Raw genomic sequence first — 14205 nt, 5'->3', positions numbered from 1 at the left:
CCTAGTCATGGTGAAAATTAAAAATCCAACGGTTCGGGATTATCTGTTTGATGATTTATTTGATAATCGGATAGGTTTAGAGAACACGGAGTTTTTAATGGGAAGCTACTAAGAGATATGTTGACATTATATTTCGAATAAATGTATCTCAAAGTGGCTAATAAATTTCTTCCTTTTTTTATCTTATTTCCAATTAGGACAGAGATCGAAGGTTTTTAATTAAAGGAATTTTGAAATTTTTGACGCGAATAATTCACATAATCAAAATTGATGCAAAAATAATACGTACAATTCTAGAGGAAATAGAATCGATCTTTTCATAATCATACTATATGTAAAAACAAATTTCTCTTTTTCATTTTTAATTATATCTAAGAATAGATGAAACAATTTCTTTTTCTCAAAGACAATAGGCACTCTAAATTTTTATCTTAGGAAACATATACGTTATTAAAGATACACGTTATACAATTAGTTTCATCATTCCATGAGTATAATTCTAATCTTCTATCTACAAGAATTTTTCCTGTTAACAGGAAACAAGGTATTTATTAGCAAAGTTGTTTGCTTCTCGAGGATGTTTCTGTTTACTCGAAAACACTCTCGAGGATTCCGCAGGATAAACGAGAAATTCTCACGCGAATCGTATCGTCAGCGTTCTTAAGGTCCTTAGGGCTCCTTCAACGAAGAATCGTATCCTTTCGTGGGCTGGCCTGTTCTACGGCCTCCGTAATAATTTACTGCCCCGTTTATTATAACCGGTCAGAGTGACTTTAATTACGTCTACGTTGTAAAACCGAAATTTAGTGGTCGTACACACGGAGCACGAGCCAAGCTACGAGCCTGCAGGTCTCAAGCTTAAAGGGTCGTTTACGAACACGCTGTGTCTAAAAATGAATACACTGACGACAGGATAAAATCAAGCTTGGATTTCAGCTTGAAATATTTCCAGTTACATATCCAAGATAAAAGCTATCGTGAATAGGTTAGATGTAATATATAACATCTAAACTAAAATGCTCGTTATAGTACGTGGTAAATAAAACGAATCTCAATTTAGGTCATACCTTCTATAAAAATATGCATATGTTCGTTTGTTAAGATTTTTCGCCAATTGTTGGAACCTTTATAATTCTTCGATAGATCATACTAATCAGAAACGAATTCAAATTCCTTTGAAAGGTGGAATGAATTATACAGCAAACAGACAGAAACAGTAAAGAAGATAATGATCAAAGAAAGAAGCGTGAAATATTCCTGTAAACTCTAAACAAACCTGTTTCGGGAAAGAAATGTCAAATCTTTCAAAACTTCACGTATTTCAAACACTTCTTACCAATTTATTTCATATAGAAGCAATTACTAGATCTTCTCACGGACGAGGAGATATTTCTTGAAATGATCGACGCCAATTAACGACGATAATAGAAAATTGAAATTAACGGCCATGTGAATACGAGATGCAATTCAAAGCTTAGATACACCTGCCAAAGGAACAAGATAGCAATGAAACGCGAAAAGACGAGTGACAAGACGGAATGATCGTGGATACTGATGGGCAGCCACTGGCAGTCAGTGACGTTGAATTATGCAAAGGAATACGCAAAGGCTTGATAAGGCTGAACTCCATTTAAAGCACCATTGAATTCGTAATGGCATGTCGATCGTTTAGGTAGACCAAAGTGGTTCTACCTTTCGCTTAACCTTTTCTTCATTCTCGTTACTTTCACGTACGATCACCGACCCTCGGTTGCCGGTGACAAAACGTTTATTCTATTTAAAGATCAGTCCGGTTATCGATGTCGACGGGCAACCGTATCGAAGAATGCCTGCACGTGGGCGGTTTAAAAAAGTTTTTCAACGCAAGAACAAAGTGACTGAATCGAGGATTGACGTAACACCTCTGTTAAGATGACAGTTTATTAAAGGCAACGAAAAGACTAATAAAAAAAAGTGAATCGAGTGTATAGTTTGGAAAGAATAATCGACGATTTTCGATGATTCGATGAGCAGGAAGAATGAATTATTCTCTGCTCTTTGATCGATAGTAAGAAAGTAATAGTGGGTCATTGCATAATAATTTCCAGATCAATTGTATTAAAATAAAAATATTTAACCGAAGTAAAAGCCATTTGAATCGATGGAGTATTTTCTTCTAAAATTCTATTAGATTATTACATAATGAATAATAGTTCCGAGATAAATGAATAAAATAAATAAATAATGAATAAAACAAAGATTTGTAATCGAAACATATAAGATGTGTACTTGGGTTAAGAATAATTTTGTCTTATTCAAAATATTGTATCTTTTCTTCCACCGTCTTAAATGCCCTAAATATTGCTCCAGTTTTATTCTTTCTACTGTAGTATAGTTTTCTCTATACATTTCTTTCGTTTACATCTTCGTCTTGTTTTCTGTAGTCTTAAATTTTATTTCGTTGTTGATTAAATTCAAACTATATATAAAAATGATACGATTAATCAAACATCTGCAATCCTATTGCAGCGAAGATAAACAAACTTCTTCGTCACTTTCACTGTAACTTCAAATAACATTGACACTGTCTATATTACATTCATTATTAAAACCAACATCATCATTCATTTTCCTTAAAAAAGGATTACGCAATAGTTAAACAAGACGAAGTCTATCAAAGAGTACAAAAATCTATACGATTCCTAAGTAATTAGACGGTTTCTCTTTTCCTTTCCAAGCCGTAAAACGTAATCTATCGTATCTCATCCTTCCTCGACAAATTATTACCTTTTTTTCACGCCAAGAAAATGAACGTTTCTTTCCTTGCTTCATGATACGAAGAATCGTTGCCATTAACCACGAGTTGCTCATTACCGTATGCGCGAGGCCAATTATATAGTAATCAGCCAAGAAATATCGAAGAAGCTTTCACTGGAAGACGTTGCTGACTTCCGGTTAACACAGTGACACTTTTTCTTTAGTGGGACGTTCCATTTGAATATGTAATATATGAGAGCGTCATCTTTGGCCAAGTTTGCGTTTTCGGTATGCAGAGATATATACGAACCATTGGCATACCAATTTTTCCACATTAGAAAACCCTATGTGTATTACTTTTTCTTAACCAAAATCACTATCTACCATTATTATTAACTCTTTGCACTCGTCTGTTAACCGTAGCATGATTTCTTTCCGTTCTGTACGAGTCTTTTAAATTAAATACATGAAAATGGTAATGATGACAAGGATTTAAACAATCAGCGGCTACGTGGACTTTCTCAATAAGATTTTCATAGGATATTTTATTTTAAACGAAACTTTATCCGATTTTTTAATTACAGTGATTAGAGAAAAACTACCCTTCCTGGTAATCATTTGAACAATTATTTCAAGATATTCTACTTCGAAATATTGTAAAACGTAAATATACAATAACATTTTTCGATATCGAATTCGAATTTTGTAAAGTTAGAAATCAGCTTTCGATCTGTCCCTAACAATGACCAAATTAATACAAAGCAGCCATAATGTCTCAAATCGACTGATAGATAACTGTACACGCCAACGAATTAAACGAGCGTAAACCAACGGAAAGGACGACAAAACGCGACGAAGAAGTTTCGGAGTTTAAATGGTTGTAGAAATGATTTATAATAAGTCATAAACGATTGCATATACTCGACGACGACAGGACGTTAATTAATGTGCCGAAGACAAATTATCGGAAGCGTGATTAATTTAAATGACGTGTGACGCCACAGATACAACAGGATTGTTTCGTGATTGTTAGCATTTCAATATCTCAATGTTGTAGGAGCCAGAATATGTTTGTTTAATTAGAAAGCGCGATAAAAGGGTAAGAGGACTTTTTTTAAATTACTTAATAACATAGGAATATATTGAATAATGTCAATTTTCTTATTAGGTTAATTTATCATTCTGTGGATTATATAGTTGTTATTACACAAGACAATTATACAGTTTTATAGGTTCAATGAAGAAAATGAGCTTTAACAGGTTTAGCAACGTGAAAGTTACAATAATCATATACCTATGATATTTATCGTATATCATTTTGTTTGCTATCGAATTTTTATCACGTCTTATGAAATGTATCTAAAGCAACGATATATTTTTATCAGATGATGTACATTTCTCGTTACATCAAAATATTAATTGCATTATTTTAATCTAAATGTTCTTAACAGATATTCATATATCTAGATTTCGCATATATCACTTTATCGTTATCGTACATTTATTACATTTTACCAGATGATGTATTCATAAAAATTTTCTTTCTTTTCAAAGGAACAAATTTCACATCATATTCCAGGGAACATTAATCTTTAAATGCAACTGCCATTTGGCAACATACCTGTATTCCCCAATATAGTAGACACATAACATTTACTGTATAGTGTCTAAATTAATGATGTATTCATAGCACAAAGACATAAAGTGTCTGTCTGTTCATAAACAAGTTATTTCGTCTTTTGTAATCTTTCCCAGCTATAATTCGAACGTCTGTGCCATTTGTAGTTATTACGACATTATATATAAAAAATTCCTCTTACCCTTTTATAGAAAAAAAAGAATTTAACAACAATCTCTTTAGCGATAAATCTTTTCCTTCGATCAAAAAAGTAGTACGAATATTTCAAATTATTTTTCTATGTTCTTGCAACGTATAAACCAATAATTTCAAAATATCTTGCTATATTTTGAAAAATCATATACTTGAGAATTAATAAAACAAAAATATCTATACAGTCTGATTACACCACTTATCTCTTTTTTCCTTCCCACGAATTACATAAGATAGTAGCAAACAACACTATCTCCGTCAAGCAAAATACTCCATCTTCCAACCAACAGCCATTCTGTGTCTATTCACAGAATTCGAAAATGTTACTAAATAAGTTCTCAGACCATGACGAATCAGTACAGAACGACAGAAGGAACAAGATCCGAAGTGTACACCTTCGCCAAAAGAAAAAATGTCATTTCACAGCGAGTCTATTACGTAATCCTTCCAACAGCGTCATCGGGGCATCCGAGTTAATTAATTCAGCGATTCAGAGGAGTCAGAATGGCTGGAATATTCACGAACGGTATTATTAAAAACCGATAAATACAATGAATGCGAGAAATACGGTTGGTTAAGTAATCGTTTGTAATGCCAGCTGTTCTACACTGTATAAATGACACACGAAAGTACTTGAACATTTAGAATAGAGAACATTTATATAAAAAATTGCGTATGTGTTACATACGACATTTCGAAATTTCGTTAATACCATAACGAGACACAATTATCGCGATCATATTGGTAGAAGTATAAGATATTTATTGGAAACATATATGTATGTAGTAAAAAATTAGTAATCATCTTAAACATACAATAATAAGTATTAAAGATGGTCCCCCTTGAGTACTGTGAGTTTGTTAATCTAATATATTAATAAAAAGATCAATTAAAAAAAATCACGTAGAAGTTTTGGATAGAGTGGTTTTTCAAACAATGCAGGGCACGCGAATATTCGTGTAGTTAAGAATAGACGTCACGAAAGATTGAAGTACATGTACATATATGTACATTTATATTCTTCCAATGCACGTGCATATATTTATACGTGTATTTACATACATATTATGTACATAATTTACTTATACAGTGAAACAGTAACTATGTAACTCGCACGAACACACTGGCCGTTTGCTTCTTGATCCGCAGTGGCAATTTGTGAGGAATTGGTTCATACGAACGAATCCGCATTCGCTCTTTCTCACTTCTCTTAATCGCCGTAATAAAGAGACTCGTAAACGTATACTGAATAAAGTGATTCGAGATAAAGTGAGTCGAAATTTAAAAAAAGAAAAACATCCGCGTATAACCGAAACAGCGTTGTTCATAGAAGCATTAAAAAATATAAAAGTTACGAATAAAAGAGTGAGGTTGAAAATACCTACTGAAAGATTGAAATATAATCAAATGTTACGGAGATTATCTCTTAACGTTTCTCTGTGGAATTTAATGATATTTTTTCGATTCCAAGTGGCATTCAATTTTTATCTAAGAAAATTGTCCGTGCCCTGAGAACTGAAGATTAATTACATTACCTACGTAATAAAATCGAGAAATATACAAAAAGCAGAGTTGATCGGTCCAATTTCTGAGACGCTCGTACGTTTCGCTGGCAATCGAGAGCGCGAGAGAGAGATTATTTTAATAGCGGTTTCGCGAGAAATTATAACCGCTGTCTACGTTCAAAGTTCCACGAGAGTGTGTAACTCAACGGGAAATTAATCGTATCGACGATAAATTTCAAGAAAAATACACACACTGGAAGAATATACATGTTATACGATTCGGTAGTTCGTGTCTGATGCGAACATTTTAATTTTTTAACGAGGTAAATGGATTTATGAACCTGACTGCATGCCGCCTAGGCTTGAAATATGCCGCTTCAACGTCATCGCGCTCATTGCGTGTTTAACGCAAAGTGATTCAAGCGATTCATGAGATTATCGTTTTTAACTTCGAGCAGCAATTCGGTTTCTAGAATCGTTCCAAGAATTTCTCTGTGTTGAATAACAAATTTCACGGTTAGGATAGAGGAAGAGTTTTAAAATACTTTTCAACTTTTATTTCCTGAACATGATGTAATATTGGAATTTTAATTTATTTTAATGAAAATAGCAGCACAAAATTTTCTGCTAATGATATTTATCTGAATATGTTATAATACTGAAACTTTAATTCGTTTCAATGAAAATAATAAGATAAAATGTTCCATGAGTAATATCTGTCTGAAACTGATATGATATTGAAACATTAATTTATTCTACCAAAAATAGTGTTACAAGATGTTCTATTAACCGTGTACATATTATTTATCTATCCATGGAAAAATCTTGTTATAAAGTTTAAATATATTAGTTTATAATTTATAAATCTTAATTTAAACGTATTCGAGGTCTGCTTGAAATTTAAGCAATTACAAATATTGTAAAAGGGCTAAGTAAATAAAAGTTCTTAAACCGTGGAATATAATTGTGGAGTAATTAATATGTACTGACAAAATTTCATGAACATAAATCAACAATGTCCGATAATAGAAAACATCGAACACTATGATTATCATTTAAAAAAAAAACACTTTAACCTTCGCCAGAAGATAGACTACATCGAATTTAACCTTTCTCTGAATTTCATATAAACAAATCGGGCTAACTGAAAGGTATACTTGTAGGTACAAATATACGAAGCGACACGATGTCCTAATGTAAATATGTTTTTATCAATTCTAGAAATACTTCTTATATATATAGGGTGTCTTATCTTGAATATATGAAATATTTAGAAAAACACAAATAACATATTTCCACGCAAATATTCATTTTTATGATAGTACTAAATAAAAACGTAGTCGTTAAACATAATACTATATTTCTCCTTATCGTTAATTATTTATCTCGGGACACCCTGTATAGCGTGGTCTAAAGTCCAAACGCATTAACTCCAATAAACAGCGCCAGGCTCGTTCTGTTTCTGAATACATATTTCAAACAATTAAGACGATCGCGACGGTAATGATCAATGATCATTGCCGCTATCGTCGCAAAAAATTACTCTCCGATAGAAAATAACTTCAAGAATAGATAGTCACTCGCCACTGAACGAGATTTTTCAGGGAAAAGGTTATCGTTTATTATTTGATAAACACTATGACACCATAAGTTCCTCTCTAAGTTGTTTGATATACCTATTCGAATGATATTTTACCCTTTGTGAAAATGGATTTTTTCTTTTTTTTAGAACGTGAAAGAAATTTTCTTTCTATTGATTTTCAATAGTAAAAACACAATCTTACAGAGATTTTTTTAAAGAAGATACAATTCACCAAAATGGAAAAGTACTTTTATAAAAAATACACATATTAGTTGTTTAGTGTAAAGATTGAAGACTAACAGAAGGCTAATACTGATACTTAAAAAATCACATAATTTATTATGTAAAATAGACATAAATGGGCATAAGATATTCACTGTGACGACTGATTCCGTTATATTATCTGCGATTAATTTAGAAAAAATGTGTTCTTCAATTTCTGCACGATTAATATACCTCATTAAAATAAATTGATAGTATAAATTTATATTCGAAAAAATATTTAAAAATTACTCGATGTCTCATATCGTAGATCAATGAATTTATTAAAAAATAAATTATGTTCTAGCTAAAAGGAAGTATACATCATTTAAGAAAACAAAGATCGTCTTGTAAATCTCAGAAACACTCGTGTTATACGGAATAAACGAAATTTGTGTCCATCGTAAAAACTCTTCCTGGAAAGAGGATAAATTCTATTAGGAATATTTTTTCGAACAAAGACTGATTTGAAAAATAATTGCGCGGATAAATCAAAATAAGCTTTATATTTTTGCTCGCTGTATATGTATATGTATATATATATATATCATTCGACACTTGCAAAACAATATGACCCTTCGTGACACGTTGTTATGATATGGTTCATAATAATACAACCAACTATGTTGGTCTTTGCGCACGGTCTAACTTGAAGAACGAACAGTCACGGTCCACTCTATGTAAATAATTATAGCCTCAATATTACGTCAATTGTCAATCTTATTAAAAAATCAGATTACACTCGAATATTGATGAAATAATTTGGAGATCAATTATTCGTATAAAAAAACAACCGTGACGATATTAACCGATAATATTTCAAGATATTTTTATTGCATCGTGTGATACTACATATTTATATCGATTTGTAACTACATATATAGAAATTAACTTTGTTATATTATTATTATGTTGCTATATAGTTTTCGTTGGACTAAACAGAATGGCTTTTAATTTAACGGTTTAAAAGAAATCCTACATTAATACATTCATTAATAACGACGCATATATTACGTCGATTCAATTGTTTAAATACTGCGTCGTTTCTTGTATGTGTGTCAATTAACATAATTTGAGGCATTTTAATTTCTGCGTGATTCAACAAAATGGCTTATAAGGGGACAATGACTAATGGAATAAAGAAATTTTCGATAAAAATAATAATGCAATCCCAAGGTTCTCTCGTACAATCGAATTATTGTAAATTTCCTCAGTCATAAACCATTCGATCATAAAATTGTGAAATTGTGAGGTCGAATTCTATAACTTGTAACTTCTAACTTATCAATTCACTGATATCATTAATTAACAAATTATTGTGCAAGAACGCCGAGAAATGAATAATTCTATTTTAGTAACAGAGTGTGTCTTAAATAGAAGCGAAAAATATTGGCAATCCTTGCATTATTCCTCAAATCTAAGAAAGAAGAAGGAAAAGAACATTTAAAAAAGCAGAAATAAGTAATATAGTTGCAATATTATTTTCCTTCGTTCGGCGTTATCCGTCAATTATCAGGAAAAATAATTTGTAACGTCACAAACAACAGATACTAAGCTTGTAGACCCAACACGAAAACATGCACGAAAACACGTAACTTTCTTGATAACAGTTTCTTTCTCGTTTCTTTTATCGTTTCGTTATAACTCGTTGGATGTCACAGACATATCGCAAGCCATTAAAATTCGTGGCCGAGAACATAATTATGCATATCGGCGTTCTATCATGGCAGCGAATTGAGCCTTCGTGTATCTCGGTACATCGATGGAGCATAATGTCGCGTCCTACACACGATCCGCGCCTTGTCTCAGAGTTTCAGGCGTGTCGACCAATCGATACTCGTGCCATTGCTCCGGAAATGATCCTTCGGATTCGAGACTGCCGCCTGAACTGACGTCATTTCGAGTGAAATAGGATCGGGAGAATGGTTGCCGTATAGGTGTATAATATAATGGCAACATGGACGCATTAAAAAGCTTCAAGGAGGAAGCACGCTTCATAGTCGGTTAATATCGCCATTGTTTTACCAACTTAAAACAGCGAAACGTTTTAACGCGGCGTAAGAATCGACTGTATCAAACGCAAAGTACTTTTCCTCTTTATGCCGTGTCAATAAACTATTGATGTACAATAGTACAGTACATACAGATTTTACTTTTTTAATAAAGAAACGTGCTGTCTGGATTTTTGAAAAATAAGAAAATGTTTTAGCTTGATTCGTCGTTTCTAGAACTATCTGTTTATTGTACATTTAGTTACAATTTTTAGTATCCTATATCTATGCGAATTCATTTCTTATACATATGCATGTATGTATTTATGTTTCAAGGAGTATTGTTTTAACTACTAAGTATCGTAACTACTATACCGTGGATACTTTATATACTTTTATATATTTATGCATATGATATAATATGATGTATATTATATATATGTATAATATATGATATATATTATATGCATTCTATATATGTTTGTATCTGCAAGTTTTCCGTGAATGCATAAAAGTCAACTATATTATGTTTGTCAGCCTGATTTTCGTAGAAACGAATTTATTACGTCGCCGGCGAATATCGAACGTAAGCGTGAAACGACAATTATTCGTAGTTCCATGGAAACACGCAACGACCCGTGCGATAAGTGTTCAAGAAAAAAAATACATATACTACGTGTCTTAGAAACACCTTTCGTTACAAACCGGCAAATTAATACATTCCAGAGTACTGATTGGCTAACACCTTAGATCACGTGTGGACACCCGTTATGCTAATTTAATAAGTGTCGTTCCGTATAAATTCGCTGCTTGCTGCGAACACTTCTCGGTCTTACCGATTCAGTTTTACCGATCGTCAAATGATTAATAAAATGTTCCATTCGAAGCGAATGTATATCATACATTTTCAAAATCAACACTTCCATGGTTTTTTCTATAAGCGCAGACAGTCAGCTTTGCAATTATTGTACTTCAGTTTCTTTTTTTATTTGTATACTCAACGTTGTAATTTCTTTCTTATTTTCTTTATAGCATAGAGATAATGCCCGCAGATTACTAAATAAATAAATCAAGCAATAAAAGACGACTAATCGACATAGGCATGTCTGAAATAAAATTTCGAGTCACAAATAAAATTTTTCATTATACAGTATATCATTAAGAAATAAAATTTTCCTATAATGTCACGATAATTCTATATTAATGTGACAGACCGCGTTAACAAATCGGCCGCGGCTGTATATCGCCCGGTTCGCCATGATTCGATGGGATCGATCGATACGGCGCTGCCTTGGAACACTAGACTCCTGAGTCCTTCCGCTTTAAGTCCTTTTCCCTTGGGTTAATGACACCCATCGCATCGGTTCGAAATCACGCGTGCGAATAGCACATCGTAAGGGTAACGTAGTCGGAACGATACGCGAACCAGCATGATTTGCAAGCGAACTGGCAAGTTTCGAGTTACGTAAGCTTACCTGCATCAAAGGGAGAACCTGACCAGGATTGACGGATCGGTTGTTGGTTTCTTTTCTGGGCTCTTCCATCGTCACGTTCCCAGTCCAAATTTCTTCCGCCTCGGGCAATCGTTTCTCGATATTACCATTCACCTTCTCCATAATGGAAATGAACAATCTCGCAAAACGAAAGCTGATACTGCACCACTGGCTTCTCACTCGTGTCGTTGTAAGGAAGCTAAGGCTACTATGTGCGACGTCTCGGTTAATAGGCGATGGATCGATCGATTCACTCTCTCGAAACGAAACGTCTTCTCCAGAATGTTCTTACACGCCTCGCGACAAAAACAGGACTCTCACACTTTTAAACGTAACTCTTGGTAAGAACTTGGACTAACGTGTGTCACGTGGTCGGGCAGAGACGAGAGACAATCGGTCTTAAACGAGAGGCTAGAAAATTGTTCGTAACTCGCGCACACAAGTTAATGAACGGGAGAAAAATCGGGAAAGCAAATGATTGAACGCGGCACGCGTAGTTACACGAGCCGTGTGTGTTACTCGGAATTAACGATTAAGGAAGTCGACGACAATTACGAAAAGAACGAGACAACCGGCGGGATTCGACACTGCGAGAATCTCGTGCTGTTCCGTCCCGGCGTGATGTCGCCCCACCCGACTCAAGTCGAACGCCGCGTAACTATCCCCACCACCGGCGGAAAGCAGGCTGCACGTCTGCCCGAAATCGCTCGAAAGCTACCGGCGTCGTCGTTTCGACGGAACCAGCGCCACCGGCGACGCAGAAAATGCGAACGTTGCCATGCGATGCGACGCGACGCTTTTCTCGCAAACTAATTTTCGCTCGCTGATCTCTACACACCACCGGGAACCGACCGATTAACCCTATCTATACACTTCATCGCCGAGTAGTGCCTGCGTTCGACGAACCCGTCTTTGAACGGCCGGTGAACGCGCAAACGGCTGTCCAGAGCAACCAGAGCGCTGCAGTTTCGTCCGCTTTGCACGCTGGGGCTTGACGGTAAATCTTAGAAACGTATCGTTCGCGTTCCTAGAAATGTTTAAGGTATTCGAAGCTTCTAGAGACATTTTAAGGTACTATTAATAATTGACTCTAACAAATTTTTATAAGACTTTTATTGCTTTTATCGTATTCTGATTTTAACATGTTTAACACGTTATTCAGAGTATCAGAGTATCGTTTACCTTGGTAATGTTGTAATGTGAATTATATAGTAATTGATCGTGAGTATTGTGGCTCACGAAAATATTTGTATATTTATAGAAACTTTTTTGAGTAAATTATGTGCGTCTGTAGAAACTGTTCTGAAATTTTATTTACAATATAACGAAACACGCACGACTAACATGGTTAGGTCCAAAATGTTTACATACACATAGAAGTTACAAGAAATGTATGTTTACAATATATCTATGTTATGAAATGTATGTTTTTTGTAAACATACGTTTCACAGAGAATAGCCAATTATTTACTGTGTTAATAAGTTACAACATTTAATCAATCTATATTTAGTACTAATTAAATATTTAGGATCCCTGTCTATAATATTTTTCTATAAGTGAATATTCGTTCTAAATTTTACCAATGTAATCACGACAATCGCGTGATTCATTACACTATTAATGCGAAAGAAATGCCAATTATTGGTAACCACCATGACGGACAATGTATCGATTTGATTTAAAAAGACCATTTCGATCTGAGAAATCGAGATAGCAGGTATTGAAAGTAGAATATTATTCGAGGAACGTAATTGATATATATTACTATATTAATAATGAGTCTGTGGAGTAATATGTAATTTACCTGCCGGAAGTAATTATTTTATCTCTTGTTAATAAAGCATAAGAAATCTTACGACGTTTGCGTCGTGTATGTTTCTTTATCGTTACTACTTCAAAGTACCGTATAACGTAATTACTCCGGAGATTCTGTTTATCTAAATTTCTTTCTTATCGATATAAGAAAGCGAATTGTCATTTGTTACGGTAATAAAGGAAAATCATGTTTCCCTTTTACATTTATCGCAAAAAACGAAGTAGGAAAGGTTTCTTGCGTATCTTGTTTACCGTTTGGCAAAGTTTCTTCGAGGTATGGAATGTTCCATATTAACAGCATTTAAAAAAGCATTTATACAGATTATAAAAAGTCTGTACTTTGTATTTCAATGAAGTTTTGCACACTGTAAAAACTGTCAGAATATTTATCTCTTTATCGACGAACATTTAAATGGCAAAACAAGATTCAAAAGAATCACACCACTGGAGAAGGTATATTGAAAGAGATAGGGCATATCATAAAACGGTTAATCAAAATATTGATGACTCTCCACTTCAAATTGTATAACGTAAGATAAAAAGAAATTATTTCAAGATTTTGTTTAGTCTTATACTCGAACATATGAAATTTCATTAAAATCAGCTGTGAAATCGAAAGGATTTACAGGCTTTGTAAATATTCACTTCAGATGATCAATCAAAGAAGATTAATTACCATAACTACAATATATCCCTATATCTGTATGTATACATATACATATATGTAATCTTACATATATTCAAATGATCGATAACCGAAAATTGATATCTTCTGTTTGTTTTCCTTTTTTAAAGAAAAGATAGTACAATAATTACAAAAGGTGAATCAACCGTTAATATAAATATAGTCTATACAGTTTAATTAAGTCATTATTGAATAACTAGGGAATTTTCTTATTTTTATTCAAAGATAATTTCGACATTTATTTTGTCAGTTATACAATATTTTCTTTGATTATGAGCCCCTTTTTCTCAGAAAGCAATAAGTTA

The 14205-nt window shown here is 33.4% G+C and overlaps 1 protein-coding gene across 1 annotated transcript in view; it reads right to left on the bottom strand.

The window, feature by feature from the left end:
• Window positions 1-12059, bottom strand: part of LOC117214784 (terminal nucleotidyltransferase 5C) — a 160220-nt gene extending 148161 nt beyond the window's left edge. The window contains exon 1 of the mRNA XM_033461103.1: window positions 11382-12059. Within this exon, the coding sequence (XP_033316994.1) occupies window positions 11382-11522 (141 nt within the window). The 5' untranslated portion in view covers window positions 11523-12059. The remainder of the gene's footprint in view (window positions 1-11381) is intronic.
• Between the last annotated feature and the right edge of the window lie 2146 nt (window positions 12060-14205).

This window comes from Bombus bifarius, unplaced genomic scaffold (assembly GCF_011952205.1).
Source record: "Bombus bifarius isolate JDL3187 unplaced genomic scaffold, Bbif_JDL3187 scf7180000009243, whole genome shotgun sequence".
In the NCBI taxonomy this organism is placed as follows: domain Eukaryota; kingdom Metazoa; phylum Arthropoda; class Insecta; order Hymenoptera; family Apidae; genus Bombus; species Bombus bifarius.
Note: the sequence above shows the minus strand (reverse complement) of the source record. Positions and strands in the feature narration are given on the sequence as shown.